The 22,336-nt window shown below is 43.4% G+C and overlaps 1 protein-coding gene across 7 annotated transcripts in view; it reads left to right on the plus strand.

Moving 5' to 3' along the window:
- RNF145 (ring finger protein 145) overlaps nt 1-21,661 on the plus strand; it is a 60,093-nt gene extending 38,432 nt beyond the window's left edge. For all 7 annotated transcript variants that reach the window (XM_073355182.1, XM_073355185.1, XM_073355183.1 and 4 more), the window contains 7 exons: nt 658-893; nt 8,039-8,214; nt 13,280-13,420; nt 14,740-14,922; nt 17,285-17,432; nt 18,342-18,698; nt 20,005-21,661. In XM_073355182.1, coding sequence (XP_073211283.1) covers nt 658-893; nt 8,039-8,214; nt 13,280-13,420; nt 14,740-14,922; nt 17,285-17,432; nt 18,342-18,698; nt 20,005-20,451 — 1,688 coding nt within the window. In that variant the 3' untranslated portion in view covers nt 20,452-21,661. The remainder of the gene's footprint in view (nt 1-657; nt 894-8,038; nt 8,215-13,279; nt 13,421-14,739; nt 14,923-17,284; nt 17,433-18,341; nt 18,699-20,004) is intronic.
- The last annotated feature ends 675 nt before the right edge of the window (nt 21,662-22,336 follow it).

Here is a 22,336-nt window from a genome sequence, read left to right on the forward strand (position 1 = left end):
AACTGGGGGGCACAGAAAGTATTTGGAGGTGCGAGAGGAGCTGAGGGGGGGAGACTTGCTGTGCACATTTTACCCACAGCAATGAATAGTCCATGCCACTCTTACTTCTGTGCTCCTGCTGGGGGTGGTGCCTGCCTTCAGAGCTAGGTACCGGGCCAGCAGCCACCGCTCTCTGCTCTGCCATCAGACTGAGCGGCCGGAGAGTGGTCTCCGGATAGCCCCCCAGCCACTCCTTCTCTTCCTCCTATCTCAGGAAGAAATGACAGCACAGTTGGGCTTCAGTCGTATGTACATATGTGGGTGAAGCTAACGGGAGGGGCGAAGAGATGATTTGCCCAGTGGTCGTAGGGCTTGTTCCAAGGTCCTTCCTTTCAGCGAGCAGATAGAAGCTATACTTGGTGTGTCAGCCTTTTCTCTGATAAAACTACTTCTTATGATACACCGTGAGATCGTATCCAGCATGCACTCTGAGGGTGATGTCGTGTGTGAGCCTCCGAAGATACAGGAAAATCCAGTTTCATAACAGGTGTGCTGTAGTTAGCAGAACTGTCATGGTAGAACTGGATACTGTTAGATGCTTTACTGGAAAGCTAAATTAAGATGTTTTTCCTGGAGGAGGTGAACAGCTTGCTATAAAATATTTTGTCATGTTTTCAGGTCAGCTGGTGGTATGCACCCTGTGCTCCTGCGTCATGAAAACCAAACAGATCTGGCTCTTTTCTGCTCACATGCTCCCTCTGCTGGCGCGGCTGTGCCTCGTCCCTCTGGAAACCATTGTCGTCATCAACAAATTTGCCATGATTTTCACTGGCTTGGAAGTGCTCTATTTTCTGGCATCAAATCTTCTAGTACCATATAATCTTGCGAAATCTGCATACCGAGAGCTTGTCCAGGTAGGCTGCAAGTGGATCATAACAGGTTCATTGGCTTCAGTTGTGGCATTACTTCACATTTTGTGGTCTGAAAAACCAGTCATTGCACAACGTTGTCCATGGCTCAGCTTTGGGAGTTAATTGTGCTTTCCTGTCATTCCATATTGTGTGTGTTTTAGCAATGTCCTCTTCCACTTTTTTAAAGTTACATTGCAAGACGGCATAGACTAGCAGTTAGAGCAATGACCTGGATTCTAATCCTGGTTGATCACTAAACTTATGCGACTTGCTTGATCTCCAGTTTGCTTAACCCATGGTTTTATTGGATGAAAACCAGGGCCTCGGTAGGATGGACATTAAAGTTGCTAAATCTGAAATAAGCCCCTCTTGGAAAGCAAACTGCATCCACAAAAACAATTGCAGTAATTCTGGTGTATATAATAATGCCCTGTGTAGAAAAGTGGTAGTTTGTAAGTATAGCTTATCTTGAGCTGGAAATGAGAGATCCAAGAAGAAACATGAAACCAAGAATAAACTATGAATAACTTACACTTCTGCAATATTAAAATGCATTAACAAATTTGTACACACATAAGCATCAGTTTGGAAATTCACTCATAGCAAAGGCATCCATTTTCCCATTGATGTGTGTAACTTTCATTAATGGCAATTATGCAAGTCGGTTGAAAGAGAGACTTCAAAATTGGCTTACTGCAAATCAGAACAGACTGAAACATGGGGAAGCTTTCAGACCGTTTTAACAAGGAATTTCCTGGCTTTTGTCAGGCAGAGTAACTCTTGTCAAATTTTTCAACCAGCACCCGTGTACAAACCCCAGCTGTGCTACAAACCCCATTTGTAGCTTGATAACATGGGTTGTTATACTCTTTGGCTGCAGAGAGAGACAGGAATGAACACCAGTCCCTATGGAGTGCCCCAGTTCGGCCAGACATAAGTCCCAAGTTGCATATGTTGGCCCAGCAAAATGCAAAGTGACTGGGAATAATGAAGTTACATGTATCAAGAGGGAATGGAGAATTGACTGAGACTGCAGTTTCTATGCAGAATATGAAGATAGGCTGTCTCTCCAATGAAAACAATCCATGTCATCTCACTGTTTTTAAAAATAGGTTCTACCACACATGTGTGGAAGGCGCTCTGACCTATATGGACTTCCTTTGGAAACTCTTCAGAATTACGTGTCTGGTTCTAAACATGTTCCAAAAACTTTTGCTTGGCCCCTTGCTGAGCAGACAGTGTTTTAAAAGTGACCTGGAAAGGGAGAAAATAAAATTTGGCTTGCACTCTGTTTTTACTGCTGTGTTGTATATAAAGAAGCCCTAAAAGGTTTCTGCAAAAAGGAATTTTCTTTTTCCCTTAATATTCTGATCTGATCTCACCCTCGAAATCTTTACAGCTTTGTCTAGGCTAACCATTTGTCCTACAAACTTCCTGTTGTTGCTACCAAATGTGGTAGAAATGGTGGGACTATTAGTGTGGATGAACATCCTGCAGCCACTGGTGTTCTCACTACTTTGTTGCCTAACTCTGCTTAGGGCAGGTCAAAATGACAGAGTGCTAAAAGCTCTACTCTGCACCAGCAATGTCCCGCAATGTAGTAGCACTAGTGGGATTGTTTTTAGTAAAATTCCCTACTGCAGACAAGGCCTATCTGAAACTTGGGAATTTTGTTTTTTCTTAACACCTATTTAACCTCAGTGCCTAACACGTTTAGTTGAAAAGATGTCTTTGTCAAAGATTCATTGCTCTTCATTTAAGTATGAAAGCTCACAAGGCAAATCTGAGAGACCTTCTCCCAAGAGTAGAAAAGACCAGACTTGAGACTCTCCACATTTCTGTGGTGGTAATACAAAATCAACAGTATAAGTCAGCAGGGTGTTTTGGGAAGATGGTCATTTCTGTACATGGCAAGGAAGAGCAAAAAAAGCCTGAAATCCAACATAGTTTTGTATGTAGCTTACCAATAAACCCATGTTAAACCTCAAACTGACTTTAAAAGCTTAGATCAACAGCTAACACTTGACAGGTTTCAGAGGAACAGCCGTGTTAGTCTGTATTCGCAAAAAGAAAAGGAGTACTTGTGGCACCTTAGAGACTAACCATTTTATTTGAGCATGAGCTTTCGTGAGCTACAGCTCACTTCATCAGATGCTCAAATAAATTGGTTAGTCTCTAAGGTGCCACAAGTACTCCTTTTCTTTTAGCTAACACTTGAAGTGCAGTGACATCATAAATGTACTGTCAACACTTCTTTCTTCTCTGGCACTTGTGTTAAGAACACTTGAATATGTTGAGGTTGTTTTAATGCCATATGCATGCTCGAAGGAAAAGCTACTCAAGTGTTTGTTTTTGTCTATTCTCTTTACCACTTTATGGGCCATTCTAAGTGTACTAATTAGATTGGTTTTTAAAATCACTGTAAAGATTTGAAAGGTAAGTGATTTTTTTTTGGGCTGCCTCACTGACCCCCTTTGTCTTTGAAATCTGTGTTTACTAGTCAATGTAGTACTGTTTTGGCCTTAAGAAAAAATATTCTAGTATAAACTCTTCAAGGAGCATTGCTCATGCCATGTTTCTACCAGTGCCCTGTGCAAATCAAGGGCATAACTTCTCATGTGTGGCTATGGAACAATTTGGAAGGTATTAACAACATGCTGCTAGAATAATAAGCAGCTACAGCTGAGAATAGTAGTGTGCAATGTATGCTAGAGAGAACTGGCTGGAATTAGGAGAAATGTTAATGTCTCTGGTAATCTTTTTTGGAAGGTGCTTCTGAAGCAAATTGCCTATGCCAACCTCAGCAAATGGGAACAATTGTAATTGTGTTGGGCTGCATATTATGATTATAATCTGGTTTAATTGAAAGCTGGAAAAAACAAGAAAATCAGCCTTCTAATTTTATTTTTAAGGAGCTCACTAATGTGGAAATCTAGAGCCTATTCCCTACTCCAGAAACAAAAATCGTGGTGAAAAAATTGGCCCCCTTTCAGACCTAGTGTAAGTAGATGCAACTCCATTGAAGGTCAAGGAAGATGAATCTGCTTATACCAGATTGGAGTTTTGCCCTAACCTGATTTTAACATGACGTACTCATCCTTTGTCATCACTTGTGGTAGTTGCTGACTTCAGCATGAATTATTCAGTAATAACTTAATCAAGTAGTTGTGACCTCACAGTTGTTAGAGGCTTTGCAACTGTAGTAGTGCAAACAGTTGTTTGTAATACCAGTGGAAAAACTTGGGAGAAGGGGGATATTAAGACACCCAGGCCTAATGTTTAACTTCATCTTCTGAACCCAGCGGTTCAGGGGACTAAGCCCAGGGGGAGGATGGGCAAAAGCAACTTTTTGTCCTCTTATGCATCCTGGATTCTGGACTTTGGGGGCTGGTATAAGTTTAGAGCAACTTCAGGGGCTGCCTACAAGTTATAGAGCTTCCCAGAATCCCCCATGTTGCTCAGTACTATAGGTGCACCCCCTCTCTGTGTAGGGGTGCTTATGCTGGTTCCGTTCTGCTCCTGTGCCACAGGAATCTTTCGCAGGGACACTGCAGATCCTTTGTAGAGCCTGAGCAGAGGCTGCTTCTGGCCGCCAAACTAGTCGGCTGCTTGTTAGTCAGCTATGATAGAAATTACATTTACAGGACCTCACTGTAATATGTTGTAACATTTGCCAGTGTTGACAGGGATCTGCAAATAATATGATTTGCCTACTCAATCTTTCACTCTAAAATACTAGTAGTTACATGCTTGTAAAGTACAAGTTTTTTCTCTAATTCTCTTTTCTTTTAAAATACAAACTTACTTTTCGGCCTGAAGGCCGCATCGGGTTTCGGAAATTATATGGAGGGCTGGTTACGGGAGGCTGTGCCTCCCCAGACAGCCAGGCGTGGCTCGGTCCCCATTCCCTATTCTCCCTCCGCCCCCCACCCCTGCTTCTCGCCCCCTGACACCCCTCCCCCCGAGACTCTTGCCCCATCCAACCCACCCTGTTCTCTGATGCCCCCCTGGGGCCCCTGCCCCATCCACACCCCCCACTCACTGCCACCCCATCCAACCCCTCTTCTCATTCCTGACTGCCCCTCCGGGACTTACAGGGACAAACCATCCCGATGAGTTACAGGTTACAGGGACAAACCATCCCGATGAGTCGAAAGAATAGTAAATATGGCAGGCGACCAGCTTGGCTTAATGGTGAAATCCTAGCGGATCTTAAACATAAAAAAGAAGCTTACAAGAAGTGGAAGGTTGGACATATGACCAGGGAAGAGTATAAAAATATTGCTCGGGCATGTAGGAATGTTATCAGGAGGGCCAAATCGCACCTGCAGCTGCAGCTAGCCAGAGATGTCAAGAGTAACAAGAAGGGTTTCTTCAGGTATGTTGGCAACAAGAAGAAAGCCAAGGAACGTGTGGGCCCCTTACTGAATGAGGGAGGCAACCTAGTGACAGAGGATGTGGAAAAAGCTAATGTACTCAATGCTTTTTTTGCCTCTGTTTTCACTAACAAGGTCAGCTCCCAGACTGCTGCGCTGGGCATCACAAAATGCGGAAGAGATGGCCAGCCCTCTGTGGAGATAGAGGCGGTTAGGGACTATTTAGAAAAGCTGGACGTGCACAAGTCCATGGGGCCGGACGAGTTGCATCCGAGAGTGCTGAAGGAATTGGCGGCTGTGATTGCAGAGCCACTGGCCATTATCTTTGAAAACTCGTGGCGAACCGGGGAAGTCCCGGATGACTGGAAAAAGGCTAATGTAGTGCCAATCTTTAAAAAAGGGAAGAAGGAAGATCCTGGGAACTACAGGCCAGTCAGCCTCACCTCAGTCCCTGGAAAAATCATGGAGCAGGTCCTCAAAGAATCAATCCTGAAGCACTTGCATGAGAGGAAAGTGATCAGGAACAGCCAGCATGGATTCACCAAGGGAAGGTCATGCCTGACTAATCTAATCGCCTTTTATGATGAGATTACTGGTTCTGTGGATGAAGGGAAAGCAGTGGATGTATTGTTTCTTGACTTTAGCAAAGCTTTTGACACGGTCTCCCATAGTATTCTTGTCAGCAAGTTAAGGAAGTATGGGCTGGATGAATGCACTATAAGGTGGGTAGAAAGCTGGCTAGATTGTCGGGCTCAACGGGTAGTGATCAATGGCTCCATGTCTAGTTGGCAGCCGGTATCAAGTGGAGTGCCCCAAGGGTCGGTCCTGGGGCCGGTTTTATTCAATATCTTCATAAATGATCTGGAGGATGGTGTGGATTGCACTCTCAGCAAATTTGCGGATGATACTAAACTGGGAGGAGTGGTAGATACGCTGGAGGGGAGGGATAGGATACAGAAGGACCTAGACCAATTGGAAGATTGGGCCAAAAGGAATCTGATGAGGTTCAATAAGGATAAGTGCAGGGTCCTGCACTTAGGACGGAAGAACCCAATGCACAGCTACAGACTAGGGACCGAATGGCTAGGCAGCAGTTCTGCGGAAAAGGACCTAGGGGTGACAGTGGACGAGAAGCTGGATATGAGTCAGCAGTGTGCCCTTGTTGCCAAGAAGGCCAATGGCATTTTGGGATGTATAAGTAGGGGCATAGCGAGCAGATCGAGGGATGTGATTGTTCCCCTCTATTCGACATTGGTGAGGCCTCATCTGGAGTACTGTGTCCAGTTTTGGGCCCCACACTACAAGAAGGATGTGGATAAATTGGAGAGAGTCCAGCGAAGGGCAACAAAAATGATTAGGGGACTGGAACACATGACTTATGAGGAGAGGCTGAGGGAGCTGGGATTGTTTAGCCTGCAGAAGAGAAGAATGAGGGGGGATTTGATAGCTGCTTTCAACTACCTGAAAGGGGGTTCCAAAGAGGATGGCTCTAGACTGTTCTCAATGGTAGCAGATGACAGAACGAGGAGTAATGGTCTCAAGTTGCAGTGGGGGAGGTTTAGATTGGATATTAGGAAAAACTTTTTCACTAAGAGGGTGGTGAAACACTGGAATGCGTTACCTAGGGAGGTGGTAGAATCTCCTTCCTTAGAGGTTTTTAAGGTCAGGCTTGACAAAGCCCTGGCTGGGATGATTTAACTGGGAATTGGTCCTGCTTTGAGCAGGGGGTTGGACTAGATGACCTTCTGGGGTCCCTTCCAACCCTGATATTCTATGATTCTATGACTTCTGCCCCATCCAACTACCCTTCTCCCTAACCACCCCAGGAACCCCTGCCCCTGACTGCCCTCCACCATCCCATCCAACCCCCGCCGCTCCTTCCTGATTGGGCCCCCCCCCCCGGGACCCCTGCCTCCATTCAACCCCCGTGTTCCCCGTCCTCTGACCGCCCTGACCACCACCCCGAACTCCTCTGCCCTCTATCCAACCCCTCTGCCCCCTTACCTTGCTCCCTGGAGCACTCGTGGCTGGCAGCGCTGGCTGGAGCCAGCCACACACTGCGCAGCACCGAGCACCGGGTCAGGCTGGGCTCTGCAGCTGCGCTGCCCAGGAGCTCGCAGCCCCCCCGCCCAGAGCATCGCTCTCGTGATGCAGTGAGCTGAGGCTGCGGGAGAGGGCCTGGGGGCTAGCCTCCCGGGCCAGGAGCTCAGGGGCTGGGCAGGAGGGTCCCGCAGGCCGGATGTGGCCCCACGGGCCATAGTTTGCCCACCTCTCTCCTAGTGGGTACTCCGTAGCCATTGTGTGATTCTTGTCTTGGCTGTGAGAAACAGACATTTGATTTAAAATAAAGCCATCTGTGGAAGTATTAGTGATGAATAATTTCCCTGTCACTTTTAAGGGATTAGCCTTCCAGCTTTCTGAAAATTGCTCCATAGTCACCTAGTATTAACATTGTACAAGCAGTAGCATAAACTTTAAAAGAATTGCTGTCCAGACTGTAACAGTCACATGTTGCAAATGTGCCAATTTTTAGATATTTAGCCTCTGCTCTGACAGGTGTCTGAGGCACTTAGCACCTGCCTTTAACAAAAGGTCAAAGAAATACAAAGTCAGGAATCCTTGTAACTGACCCACTTGTGCCACATGAATCTGACTCATGGTTTGAATTGCAAATGAATTGAATGTTTGTTTGTTTTTTCTATTCTGTTATCTCTGTAAACATACAGGATGTGAACAAATACAACAAACTGGTCTTGTCTTTACCTTGCCCAGGTAGTGGAGGTGTACGGTCTCCTGGCATTGGGGATGTCTCTGTGGAACCAGCTGGTGGTCCCTGTTCTATTCATGGTGTTCTGGCTTGTCTTATTTGCTCTTCAAATCTACTCTTATTTCAGCACACGAGATCAGCCCGCCTCAAGAGAGAGGCTTCTCTTTCTCTTTCTGACAAGGTAATTAACTAGTGTCCATAATAAGCTGTTTTCTGTGCATGCATTGTTTGTATTCCTGAACTAATCTACTGTCTTCTACAGATGGAATGGTTTAAATCAGCTGTCTTCTTCTAGACCCCAGTAAATATTTGTCCATCATGCATATTAGTTCAGTGAAGCCTTCTGCTTCACAGCAGCTCAGGAGAGAGGGGTATTAACAGAACTATGGAAAAGCTCCCAGTGAATACAAAATATAACTTAGTGATGGGCAAACCACTGTACACTCAGAGCTTCAGTTCAGAAGTTTGGTAGGGCTTCAAAAGATTTGACTCAGCAAACTCAGATATCACCAGCTGAGGCTAGGAGCGCATTCCTCCTCTGGTACTTGTCTGTAGGATTGTGTTGAGGAATCAATGTGTCTTTTGGGTCCTGGAGGCTTTATTTTCAGCTGTGATATGCAACACGTTCTGGAGTGCATTGAAATCCATGCTATAACTGAAAGTTTAGCAATGAACAACGACCATGGGGAATTCCATCCACAATTATATCAGCAGAATCAGAAATAAAGCACACCTGGAAAAAAAAGTATTTTCCTCAGGAAGAAGAGACTTGGGTTATCTTTCTGATGGTGATCCTAAATATCCCAGTATGCTACGCTGTTCCCCAGTTGGATTCTTCTTGGAATCTAGCTTTCAGGGTATTGGACTGGATTCTCTAACAAACTATTTCTGATGTTTGGTTTGTTCTGAAGGGTGTCTTTATTTAGCAGTCCACATTCTTATGGACCATTTCATCAGCAGAGGGACATTCTCAGTACCTTGGTGCTTGGGAACTTTTCATACCTCTTCCCTGTCTTGTTTTTGGCATTAATCTTTCTACAAGGTTTAGAGAAAGCATAGGAAACCTATTCCACCCTGTCTCCAGTCATTCCCTTACTAGATTATGACTCGCCAGTCTTTCCCTTCACCTTCTTATTGCATTTGGGACCTTGTCTATCAACTTTGTGTGGTTTAGTAGAAACATTGCCAGCATCTTCTAACTCTCTGTAAAGGTTTTGTTTTTAGAATAACCTGTTCGACACCACAGTCTCAGGATCAAGGTTCTAGAACATTCCTGTCACTTACCTTTCACATATGGCCCTGTGTCCATCACAGTACTCGAGTCTTCTGATTTCATTGTCAACTTAAAATAAACAGAGAAACTCCAGGGGTTTGATCACATTACATATTAAAATGAATAGTACCATCAGTATTGTATTGCATTACAACATTAACAGAGGGGATTAGTTTGCAGTCTCCCCCCCCCCCAAAATCCCCAACTATTTTACACCTCCACTGAAGTTTTAATTTTGCACAAAGTAGAATATTGACTGTACTTAACTGTACTGTAGCAGTTGCTAGGGGCGTGGACTGCATGACCTAATAGGTCTCTTCCATCTCTAATTTCTGTGATTGAGTTGAAGAAATTGCTGGGTAGATGACAGGTTTTTTGCTGCTTGTGAAGAACTGGAAAATTTGACTCTTGTCACTAGGGTCAGAAATCTGAGACCCTTGACAGCAGGAAGGTAAGGAATCTGGGGATGATGAAATGACTCTTCCTCGCAGAGAAGACCCACTAGCTCCCACATCACTGAGTCATTTAGGCTCAGAGCTCCCCACCGTGCCTGATACAGAAGCCTGTGCACTAGTGATGTGTGCAGTCTGGCCGTAGGCAGAGAGCAGAGGCTTCTACAGCATGGCCCAGCAGGGGAACTTAGATTTTTCTGACACGCCTCATGCATTTGGCAAATATTGTGGCTATTGCTACATGCACAAGATCTCCAAAAGCAAAGATTTTTAATGCCAGATTGACACACTCCGTGCAAATATCCCTGTTAATCAGCGTTGGTCTTTGCAGGCATGAACCGTCAGTATTCCAGTTACTGAAATTATTTAAAGTTAAAACACAGGTTTACCTGGTGCAGTCTAAACCACTTCCAGTTCTAGTGTTTAGATTCTGGAATTGTGCCATAGAATTGAGGGGCAAGAGTGTGAATGATCATGTACCATCCATGTACATCAGGTAGAACTTGCCTGCCAGGTATCAGAATAAATCTGTATCTTCATAATAAGTGAGAGTTAAACGAAATGCTATCTCTAAAATATTACTTGCTAGACTTTCTCTGTACAGCCCAAAACATGAAAGCACCAGACTTTTTCTCTTAGACTCAATTTCATCACGCTCTGGGGATGCGTTTCCTCAAGGCATCCTTCCTGGTGGGTTTTTGGCAATTGCTGTCATCTTTTACCTGCCTGGGAGCAACACACACAACCAGGAAACTTTTTTATGCCAGTGTTGTGGGGGCCAAAGGCGCATTGCTTTGCCATGGTAAGAAAATGCAACAGCAGCACTCTCTTTCTTCAGAAGAGAAACAAGCTCCAGTAGCAGGTTTTATCTCTGACAGCCTAACTGTTTAGGAGAGGATGTTAAAATATCATTTTGTTAGACAAGCTAAGAAAGATTCTCTAGTCAGCCAGAAGACTTCACTGTACCGCAGTCCACTTAGTAAAATGGAAAAATGTTTCTCTGCCAGAAAAGAGCAGTCTGGGCACACGTGCCCTTTATTAGCGGTAATGAATTATTTCCTAGAGTGTACAACTCTGGAATTCAAGCAAGAGCATTCAGAGTGCATTTAATAGCAATGTTAAGCTTCCACAAATGCACAACAAACAATAACAATACACAGCCTTCATTGTTTTTTTGTTTTTTTTTTGAAGATGGCAAGAATTCAAACCTTCAGGACAGTTACAAGCTCACACCTGGGGGCACATAAGGATAAATCTGAAAGCTCTCCAGTCAGTCCTTTGTTTGAGGTTTTTAAGCTCCTCTGAGTCCCTTACACAGTAAATTATCTCCGCTTCAACTTCATTAGTAAGGGTGGTAGCATGCTTGCTAGAGGGGTTGAAAGTTCTTTATTATGGAGCCTACCTGGAGGCTCAGCTATCCTGGATCAGACTTCCCCTTAACTATAGTTCCTTCATTCCTGACAAGTTTGGAAAAAAACCTGAAGTTATTCAAAAATACCTCACACAGCGGGGCCCTTAATCTTAAACATCGCACATGACCAGTACTGAGAGGGACAAACACCAGCGCAAGCACGGTTCCTGGAAGATAGTCATCCCTTACAGGGACTTCCACCTTTTTTGGCCAGTTCTTTCCTATTTGTGGACACACCAGAGCAACATACTGGGAACTTGGAGGAGTCACTACAAGTCACATTGTACCACAATCATCGGGTATAACTCTTCTTTTCCAACCAGTTAGACAAATCTGTCTCATGTGCACATTGAGCTTTATGCTTATTGTTTTGGTACTGTAGACGTGCCCTTCTTTGCTGAGAGCTCTGGTGGCGAGGAGTGTTCTTAGAAGCCAGTGTTCCATTACGGACTCTATGCTTTCTATATCTGTAGGCCACCTTCCGAAAGGGCTTGTATCACTCCCACTGGAGAATAGGGAGGATTTGATGAGTTATCGGGAGTACCCCTTGATTGTATGATGAATGAGACACTTCCACATTCTCTGCTTTGGTGTTCTTTCAAAGACAGCTACCATTCATGTGCAGAGGCATAGCCAGGAAGTTAAGAAGCTTCTAGTGAGCCTCCTATTCAGCTACAAAAGGCTTTCATGCCCTATCAAATAGGGGAGGAGGGATATTTTAACTTAAAATGTTGGATTGCTGAAGAATAAGCAGAATGATCTGTAATAAAACTTGAGATGCTATATTACACAGACACTTTAAAAAGAAATGACCTGCTTTTATTGTGTTACCTCTCTGGTGCCGTATAAAACATTAAAAATGGACTAAGAGTACCAGTGCATCTATTTATCGTTTCCTTTGTTCCATCTAGTTTTTCTGACACATGTTCTTTCTTGGAGCACTTTGCTTCTACTTGACCCAGCAGTGAATTAATCAGAATGCTGCAATGTGGCATCCTAGTAATTTCTCTGGGAATAGCCTGTTGTCCTGAAGGAACCAGGATTGCTGTTGTAGCCAAAAGTGCCAGAACGTGGCCCTGAGTTGAGTAGCTGAGGACTCCCTGGTGTTAAAGAAAGCAAGCATAGAGCAGCTCTACACCACTGCTTTCCAGCTCTGCTGACATTGGAGGTGGGAGGATGTATAGCCATAGTAGCAGTGTGATTGATTCCCATTAAAGGCCGTTGTACTCTGGAGAAACACAGACTGCTCTAGACTGCGCTGGGCCAGGACTACAGAAAACAGGCCCCAGGATGAGTGAGCTGAAACAGCTCTTTTATGATTCCTCAAACTTGGCTGCACCCAGCTCTTGTTGCAGCTGAGGATTCACCTTGTGACTTCACTGTAGTAGCAAGTCAAAAGAGAAGTAGGCCTGAGAGCGAGAGCATCCTGTGTTCTCACTCAGATAATTGTTTAAAGGCTGTATGTCTCTTTGGTATAGTTTATTTGAAGTTTGTACTAGGCCTCTTTTGTGGGTCAGCAGTAGTTGAATATCAAGATCTCAGATCACTTTTCAGACCCGAATTATGAAAAACGTTACAATTTATTAGCCGTTTTAATAACCGTTTATATGAGCACTCTATAGTGACTGGCATCCTGGTAGTATTGCTGTGTGTGGGAACTAACCAATCAATCAAATTGATCTACTGTAACTTTGCGTCATCTTGTGGTAACTGGATTGAAATGTCATTAAGTGAATTGAGTACATCACTTTTCCATGCCTGAGCAAGAGTACTCTTCTTTATTAAAGTAAAAGCAAGATAGCACCACCATGTGGGGCTGTCTTGAAGCACAATCTGAATGAGCAATGGGGAACCACATAGGCTTGCTTATCAGCTGATAGACATAACAATGCGTTTTTGTGACTGAGTAACCGTGAATCTTTGACCTTTGATGTCCGAGGAGAAAATAGTGGACTTTGCTCTCGTAATTTTGTCTCAGTAGAAGAACGTGCATGTACTTGTGGGGCTGCTCGTGTTCTGTTTTTTAAGCCAATCCAGATGTGATTTCAAACCAGCTCAGACTCTTAATTGAAGAAATCTTTTTATTAATTAAACTGTGTTTTTCCCCCAGCATTGCAGAATGTTGCAGCACTCCATATTCACTCCTGGGGTTGGTGTTCACGGTCTCCTTTGTTGCTTTGGGAGTTTTGACTCTCTGCAAGTTTTACTTGCAGGGCTACCGAGCGTTCATGAATGACCCAGCTATGAACAGGTAAGTGCCTGGCAGCATATTTAGAACTACGTGTCACTGAGGTTGGCATTTGTTAAACTGAGAGTTATTTTAACCCGTTATAAACGCCTTAGTATGCATAGGAATTCTGACACGCTTCTTATTTATTAGCCCAAATACACTATTTTAAAGGGTTTGAGATGGAAATGTCTATCATGAATCTTAGAATGGCAGTCATGCAGTTCTGTAATACATACAGTGCTTCTCTTTGGGATTTTAGATTCTTTGCGGTGTCTTCATGGGGATCAGTGACTGAAGGAATCTAAAAATGTTTAGAAAAACTAAATGCTTATGTAGTTATATTTTAACTTCCTGGTTCATTTCCCCCCATGTAACTACATGTGAAACCAAACTAATCTTTTGTGGAAGATTTGCACTGGTCAGCTAAAAGTTACTGTGGTAAACTGCCGAAGAATATAGGCAACTTGTTTCTCTTGTGCTTCTCATAACTGCCTGACATAAAATTGGGAGTTTAGTTGTGGCCCTGTGGGTTAGTATGTTAGCTTTTACCAGGAGGTCAAATGCTGGTTCAGGCCACAAGTGAAGGACTTATTTTTACTTTGGGTTCTGAGGTGAGTCAGTGGGAATTGCAGTGAGTATAAAGTGAGGCTGCCCAGGAATGGTGCAGAAGCATTGTGGGCGTGGAGGAGAACCAGTCATGGGTAGTCCACGCTGTGCCGTAACTGCTTCAAGACAGTGCTGTCATTGTCTCTACGTCAGAAATATTAAATTCACTTTCAACTTCAAAACCACAAGAGTGAAAGAGGGACATTCAGGGGACTCTTTGTTCTAGAGTGTCTGTTAGCAACATTGGAAGCTGTGCTGTATGTCTAACTCTGAATTCATTGCTTTCAAAGTGTACCCAAGTGGTAGGACTTCAGACAGGAATGTCATTAAAGGAAAAGAGAGACAAGGCAGGTGAGGGAATATCTTACACAGAGTTCTTCAGGCCCCGACCTGAAGCTTGTCTCTCACCAATACAAGATATCGCCTCCCCCACCATGTCTCGCTAATATCCTGAGACCAACATGGCTACAGCACCACTGCATACATTAAAGAGTAAAGGTCAGCGAAGCCTCTACAAGCTACAAAGAAGTATAAGCAGTATTTTTTAAAGAAATATATCAATGTTAATTTCCTGAGGTCATACAAGGCAGAAAGAAATCTTAAAATAGAATCAGAAACAAAGGGCTAGAAAAACTGTTGATTTCATACATGCCAGACTTTTATTTTAAGATGAAGCAAAATAATTAACCCTCTGCATTTTATTTTCACTTTCTCTTCAAAACCCCAACCCAAAGGGGGATGACAGAAGGAGTCACTCTCCTGATCTTGGCCGTGCAGACTGGTTTAATCGAGCTTCAAGTTGTCCATCGGGCATTCCTGCTTAGTATTATTCTCTTCATTGTGGTAGCATCCATCCTTCAGTCCATGTTGGAGATTGCTGATCCCATTGTTCTGGCACTGGGAGCTTCAAGGGACAAGTAAGAAATGCACTTTCTAAACTGAAAGCTATTTAAAACTCCTTTTTGTAGAGGTGAGCGCACTAATGTATGGCCTGATAGCCTTGTGGGCTACCAAAAGGTAAGTTAAGGTGGTCCACATTCTTGTAGACTAAAGAATAATAAGGTTAGTATACAGACAGTTCTCATTTCTTTGCTCCTTCTCCTTATCTCCTCCCTGCTCCTTCCGCCCCCCCCCCCCCACACACACACACAATGATGTTCACCAGCACAGAGATGCTTTGCAACATGATTCCTTCTGCAGAAGGAAAGTGACTTGAGTCGCATGGTCCTAATGAAGACTCATCTGTGAGCATGTCTTACAGTCTGCACAGGATCATGTTGCTCTGCAGCCACTGGCCTCAGGAATTGTGTGGGTATTACATGACAGAAGGAAAGTCATCACCCCGCACTGAGAGACACTGAACCCTGCTCTTGGCTAAACAAAACCACAGTTCAGCATGTCACGGAAACAGCCAGTTATTTAATAGAATCATGGGGAAAAAATTCTACCAAGTTGTAATAGTCCATAGATTAACTTCAGGATCCCAGGCTTGTGGGACCGGTTGTAGGCCTGGAATGGGAGGTGTCTATGGAGAGAACCTGAGGAGTGGAAGAAGGGAGTCTTGTGGATGTTTTGATCTGCTGGGTTTTTTCCTGTTATCTTTGATTTCTTTGTGTTTCTTTAAGGAGCTTTATTTGTCTTTGGTGTTCTGGCATGAAACTGCATTTCCTATGTTAATTGCATGTCTCTCTTCCCCTTATGTAATCTGTAAGCGTCCTAAATAAAAGAGGAGGTTTATTTATATCCAGTGAGTCTGTTCGGCTCAGAGGTTGCTTGTGGTCAACACAGTCTCTGTGGCATGTTAACTCTAAATATGCTGACGAAAGGAAAGGGAGTAGAGCCAGGAGATAGTATTTGGTTCTCAAACAGATAGTCAGTCACTGGTAGCAGCAAATTGTAACTGTTTGCCAGGTCCAGAGCTGAATTTGTAGGGAGTTCTGAACAAATGAGGTGGGGAAAGCCCCTCCGCCCTAACCCAGAAGGAATACAGGTATTTACAAAATTCAGTTAATTTTAGAATTTTTTTCTTCTAACCTTAGTTGCAGTCAAATTAGGGTAATTCTCCTCTCCCCTTTCTTCCCTTCTACTCTCGTTTGTCAGTTTCAGTGTATCTCTTATTTCTGGAACTAAATGTGTGTAAAAAGACATCAGAGAGAGCTGCCAAGTAGCGTAGCGAGTAATGACTGGAGGCACTGGAAAGATTTCCAAATGGGATGCGAGTGAAGAGATTAGGACTGTGTAGGGGAGAGATTAGTAAAAGGGGTCACGATAGGAGTCTACAAAATAGTGAAGAGCTATGCCTTATAAAAGGGAGAGGACAGCTGGCAGGGCTTTCACTCTGAGACTCTGGAACTTGCTCCCCTTTGATCTGAAATAGCCTGAATTTGGTTTCTTTTGGGGAATACTGCAAGAGACACCTATCTGAAAAAGTCTTTGGAGAAGGCTGAGGGTATGCTTCCTTGATCACGGAGAGGTAGATGGCTGGGCTGTTTGGCTGAGTTCCCGTGGAACCAATTTCAGTGCTGCTGAGGCTTAACTTAATTGTACTTATTTCATGATCAAGTATGTTAAGATAACTAGAGCCTTGGAATAGATGTCTTTATTTTTAAAAATCTAAATAAATACAGTTCATCGCTCTTCATAAGAGCAAGGTGACATCCGTTAATACTGAAAGGCAACATATTTAAAACAGATAAAAGGAAATACTTTTACACAATGTACAGTCGTCATGTGGCAGTGAGTTTCACAGGTGGTTATAGAGGCTAGCAAAGAGTCTAGTAAGAGTCGAAGTATGAGATGTTTTTATGGGGAAACTTCTGCAGGTATACCAGATAGCATTTAAAATAACCTTATAAACCTTTATGCTTCAGAGCATGGACTGCCTGGAGCAGATTATTCCATAATTGTTCTAATGGGATTTCCTGGATTTTCATCTGAAGCATTTGGTATCAGCCTCTGTCAGAGACCAGAGACAATTAGTTTAACCACTGACCTGATCCGCTGTGGCAGTACCTATGTAACTTATTTGTAGTCTTTAATTTTTGCCTTTGTCTCACTGAGGATGTAGCCTTTCCACTTTGTGCTGAGAAAGGCACAGGGAAGAAAGAACTGAACTTCCATCAGAATAACTGTCTGTTTGTACTGCGAATTAGACTGTACTTGAGGAAATTAAGAATTCCTTTTCGTAAAGTAAAAGCCTTCCGTAGATACATAAGCCACTGTCCTCTCAGTGAGAGGATGCCAGTTGTCTGAATCCCAACCATTGCATTGTTTCTGCAGGAGCCTGTGGAAGCATTTCCGTGCAGTCAGCCTGTGCTTGTTCTTGCTAGTGTTCCCAGCATACATGGCCTACATGATTTGTCAGTTTTTCCACATGGATTTCTGGCTGCTGATCATTATCTCTAGCAGTATTCTAACCTCCCTCCAGGTAAGGCACACTAGCCTCATGGTAGTCATTTATTTTTTTTCTCTCCCTAAGGTAACGGGATATGACCAGAACAGTGATGGGGGGAGTTTTAGAGTGCAGAAGCTGGGATGTAAAATCTTTTATTTATCTCTTCCTGCGGCTAGAGTACTCTAGTGCTGGGCTGAGAACATAGAGAACTAAAATATTTATTGTAAATAATGCTGTAGGATTGGAAGGGCATGTTGGTTACAATAATAAGCTTCCAAACTGCACATAGATTGCATCATTGTAGGAGACTTCCATGACAGAGGTGATCTGAAAATATATTGGTGTCCAAAACATGTATACATGCGTACTTTCCTGTGTGGGGGGATGTATCCTCATTTTCATTTTTTAATTCACTATTTAAAAAATAGCTCTTAGAAGCTTGTCATGTGATGTCTTTGTGTGTCTAGTCACTATCCATGTCTCTAAGGGCTTGTCTACATGGCACGGCACTGTGCACGAGAGAAGTGTGATTTCTAAAGTGCACCAACATATCCCACACTGACTGGCCCATGTGTAGACCCTTCTGGCATGAACTAAAAGTTCCCTAGTGCACATTAACGTAATGCTGTTTCAAAGAGTGTTCACACCAATAGGCCTGTGCGCGTTAGAAATCACACCTCTCTAATATGCATTTTCTGCATGGACAAGCCCTAACTATAGCCTTGATTCAGCAAAGCACTTAAGCATGGGTTTCCCTGGTATTTAAGCAGAAGCTTCATGCTTTGTGAGTAGGGATGGATTTAGGTTCTACTTGAAGTTAAGCAAGTGGTTGGCTGATTTGGGGTTTATATGCTTCCAGATGAGGGAGGCCCTGTGTGTACTGAACTCTACTTACCCTGGGGACCTGAATGCTGAAACCATGTCATTCTATCCTCTTTTCAGGTGCTTGGAACACTTTTCATTTATGTGTTGTTTATGGTTGAGGAGTTCAGAAAAGAGCCAGTAGAAAATATGGACGATGTAATTTACTATGTAAACGGCACATACCGGCTGCTGGAATTCCTCGTGGCTCTCTGCGTCGTGGCATACGGCGTCTCGGAGACTATCTTTGGAGAATGGACTGTGATGGGCTCAATGATAATCTTCATCCACTCCTATTACAATGTGTGGCTCCGGGCCCAGCTGGGATGGAAAAGTTTTCTTCTCCGCAGGGATGCTGTGAATAAGATCAAGTCGCTGCCCATTGCCACAGAGGGGCAGCTGCAGCAACACAATGATATCTGTGCCATCTGCTACCAGGTTTGCAATTCAAGTAGTAGAACTGTAGGGGCGTGACTCTTAACATACCTTTGGATGGTCTGGAGTTAGTCTCCGGTGCTGTAACGAGTGCAGTGACTTTGGTTGTGTTTCAGTTGCAATCCCCACAGAGTTCTGCTGTGTGTAATTTGGCTTAGTGCAGAATTGGAGGGAGTCCTTGCATTGGAAACCTAGAACAAACTAACATGGAAATTAAGGAATTTAAATAGACCAGAATAGCTTTTTCTCGTTTGTTTTTTTGCTTTTTTTAAAATCGGTTTTCAGATTTAACTAAAGCAAGTGTCATACTCTTGAACGTATCTGAGGTTCTGAAGCATTTCCAGTGAGTATGGGCCAAGCTAGTCTCTCTAGTAGAAGCAAACAATGACTTTTTTTTTTTTCAATTGGGGAGATTTCTCTTACGGCTTCCTGTAAGGTTGTATGTACACCGCTAGCCAATGTATCGTACGGTTTCGTAGAAACAATTCAGTCTCCATGGATTGTTAATTCCCACTCTTGCTTAATTTAAAACACTGGTTATAAAAGAAAAATAAACCTAATTACTGTAAGGGGAAGGATTTAACATAAGCCAACAGAAGTAAGGAAATTAGAAGTTAACACTGGAAGCACTACCTTTACCACACTTTGTGCTTTGGAAAAAAGAAAAAAATACAGGTGTGCTTCTTTCCTCCCTGGGAAATCATGTTTGTTGTGAATGGAAGTGAGAGAGTAACCCTAGGATGAATGCAGCATGATTTTATTAAGATTGGATGGGCTCCAAACTTGGTTTCAGTGATCTGAAATGTTTGTTTAAAACAAAAGCTTGCTTTGCATTTGAGTAAAAATCCCTGGTCTCACCTCAGTGCCTTAGGTCCAGGCACTTCATTTCTACTCTGCTGCTCTCACACCATGGTGGTTACAAGTGGACTATTGGGTTTGTCTTTCCACCTAGTACTCTGTAACCAAGACCCTACAACTACTTCCACAAAGCGTTGTAAATAACAGTTCCTTTGTGCTTGCTTTTAATCTGTATGGGGCTAACTTCCATGGGGTTGCAATTGTTTTGTCATCAGCCTCATGAGGCTGGGTACCTGAGTTCTATCACTTTTTTTCCTCTGGAAACTTACTGGTCTTGTGCCTGTTGAAAGTTATGTGGAGGTTTGTGTGTATGTAGAAAAATCATTACACGTCTTGCCTTAGAATTTTAATCTCACAGAGTAAACTTGAGGTCAGGTGGAGTATGTAGGGTAGTTCTGGGAGGACAAGGTGTTTGGCTGTTGTGTGACATCTTGATGTTTGTTATTTTCAGGACATGAAATCTGCTGTGATCACACCATGCAGCCATTTCTTTCATTCTGGTTGTCTTAAGAAATGGCTGTATGTGCAAGAGACCTGTCCTTTGTGCCACTGTCAACTTAAAAACCCCTCGCAGCCACCAGGACTGGCACCAGAGCCAGCTCCACAGCCAAACCCTGGAGCAGAGCAAAATACTGGTCATCAAGAAGCAACTGAACATCTTGGTGTTGAACACCAGGAGGAGAGAAATCTAAAAGAGAGCCCTAGTGATCGTAACGGACAGGTGGCTGAAGGGCCAGATCACCAGGAGCACTCTCAGGATGCCAAGAATGATTCTCAGAATCTGGATTGTGACACGTGTCTGTTTAAAGCCAGCCAGGGGGAGATTATTGCGGAGGAACCGATTGGAGGCCAGGAGGAGGTTCTCACTCAGGACCCGAGACTTTCTATCCAGTTCTGAAGTGGCAGAAGATGATGTAGGAACAGACCCATGTCAGAGACCCGTGCCTGACTCAGCAGAGCGAACTTACCCTTCCACAATTGTGAAAAAGTTTAGCAATTAATGCTGGTCGAAATGTAAAATCCCATGCTGATTTTTGTGGGCTGCCTGGTAGAGGCAATTCCAAGGCGATTCAACAGAAATGACTTCAGAAACTGCTTCTGAACTGCAAGGGAGGGAGAAACTGGAAACAAATGACATGGACATAGAGTATTTTCAGGGGGCGGGTGAAGGGGAAGGAGGAGAAGTAGGGGGGTGTGAGGTGCGAAAGAAACACAACCATTAACTTGTGTTTGGGGTGGGGAGGAAGAATCACACTGAACCATGTCCCAGGGTACCAGTGAGAGATGCTCGAATGCTTTGGCCTGTTTTTCTGCATTGACTGGAGCGCAGCCATGATTACTGACAAAATTTTGTACAGCACTGAAGCCAAAATCAAAGATGTAACAGCATTGATTGTATTGGAAGATGGAAGCACTCTAATACGTTGCGTGTATGCATTGGGTATTTTTGGTGGGCAATTACATTTGCATTCATGTAATCTATAGTGACTCCTGACTTTTATGATGGAGTCTTCAATATTTTGATGTATATGAAACTTTTGTTAATATATTATGCACAGTATGGGCCATGTGAAGTAAACTAAAGCTCTAATGAACACTTTGCCCTTCACTGCAAAGTGCAGGAGAGAGTGGGATGAGTTTTAGGGCACAGATAGCGGCCTTGCAATACTGTTTGATCCTGTGTAATGTTTAATTCTTGCAGCTGAATTGAAACAGTGTTAAACTCTGGCAATATTTGCACTTTGGGAATGAGTACAGAAACATGTATGATCAAACGCCGCAAATGCCACTTTTAAAGCTGTTAATAGAATTTGCACCTTTATTCTTTGACACGCATGTGTCCATACTTAAATTTTTACATTCATCACGGCTTCAGATAGAACTAGGGATGGGAGGGGGGAGTTGGGGGCAGGAAATTTTTTATGTGAATTTTGATATGAAAAGAAACTAGTCACTTATTTATACAATAGGCTTGGCTCTGAAGTGTTTTTTTCAAAATTGGTATTCTTAACGTGAAATGTGATATGATTTTATTTTTAGTAGTAAATTTGGATGTAGACGAACAGACATAGCTGAATGTCTTAATAAATTACATTTGAAGATTTTTATATTTGGTGATGTGATTCTTAAGCAGAAGGTGGTACCTGAATTATATGTGCATGCAGACTGACTGCATTCCCCTCTGAGCTCAGCAGATCTGATACTCACTCCCACATGTGTTACAGTGCTGTTCTAGCTAAAGACCATTCTAGTTGTTAAAACCTGTCATTGCCACCGGTGCCTTAACCTAGAGGAGCAACTACAAAACGGTATGTTTTGTTCTCTCTGCCCCCCCAGCCTAAGCATGCTGCTTCCCACAGTGCTGCTGGGCTACTGGTCCCCACAGCAAATACCTCGACCTGGGCTCTCACCTGAGAGTTGAAAATATCAATGGCAAGAGCCTGCTTCAGTGTCTTCCGTTTTTAATGTACTGCCATGTCTCCTTAGTGTGTGACGGTAACATTTGCCATATGCTTCTTTGATCATTGTGACTTACGGGCTTATTAATTAAGTAGAATTCAGTGGAAAAATAGGGAGAAACTTTCACTGATTTGTCACTTTTAAAATTTTTTCTTCATCAGTATAGTGCGTCAGTGGCAGACAGTCAAACTCTCCTTCATCCTTGTTTTCCGTGATAGCCTGACCTCTCCCAAAACAAAGTCCACAATTGTACAGTTCCAGGTGTTTCACTTTTGATGCCCACATTTAGACATGCTTCACTGCAACCAGTTTTGAGTTATTGG

This window comes from Lepidochelys kempii, chromosome 8, assembly GCF_965140265.1.
Source record: "Lepidochelys kempii isolate rLepKem1 chromosome 8, rLepKem1.hap2, whole genome shotgun sequence".
Lineage (NCBI taxonomy): Eukaryota > Metazoa > Chordata > Testudines > Cheloniidae > Lepidochelys > Lepidochelys kempii.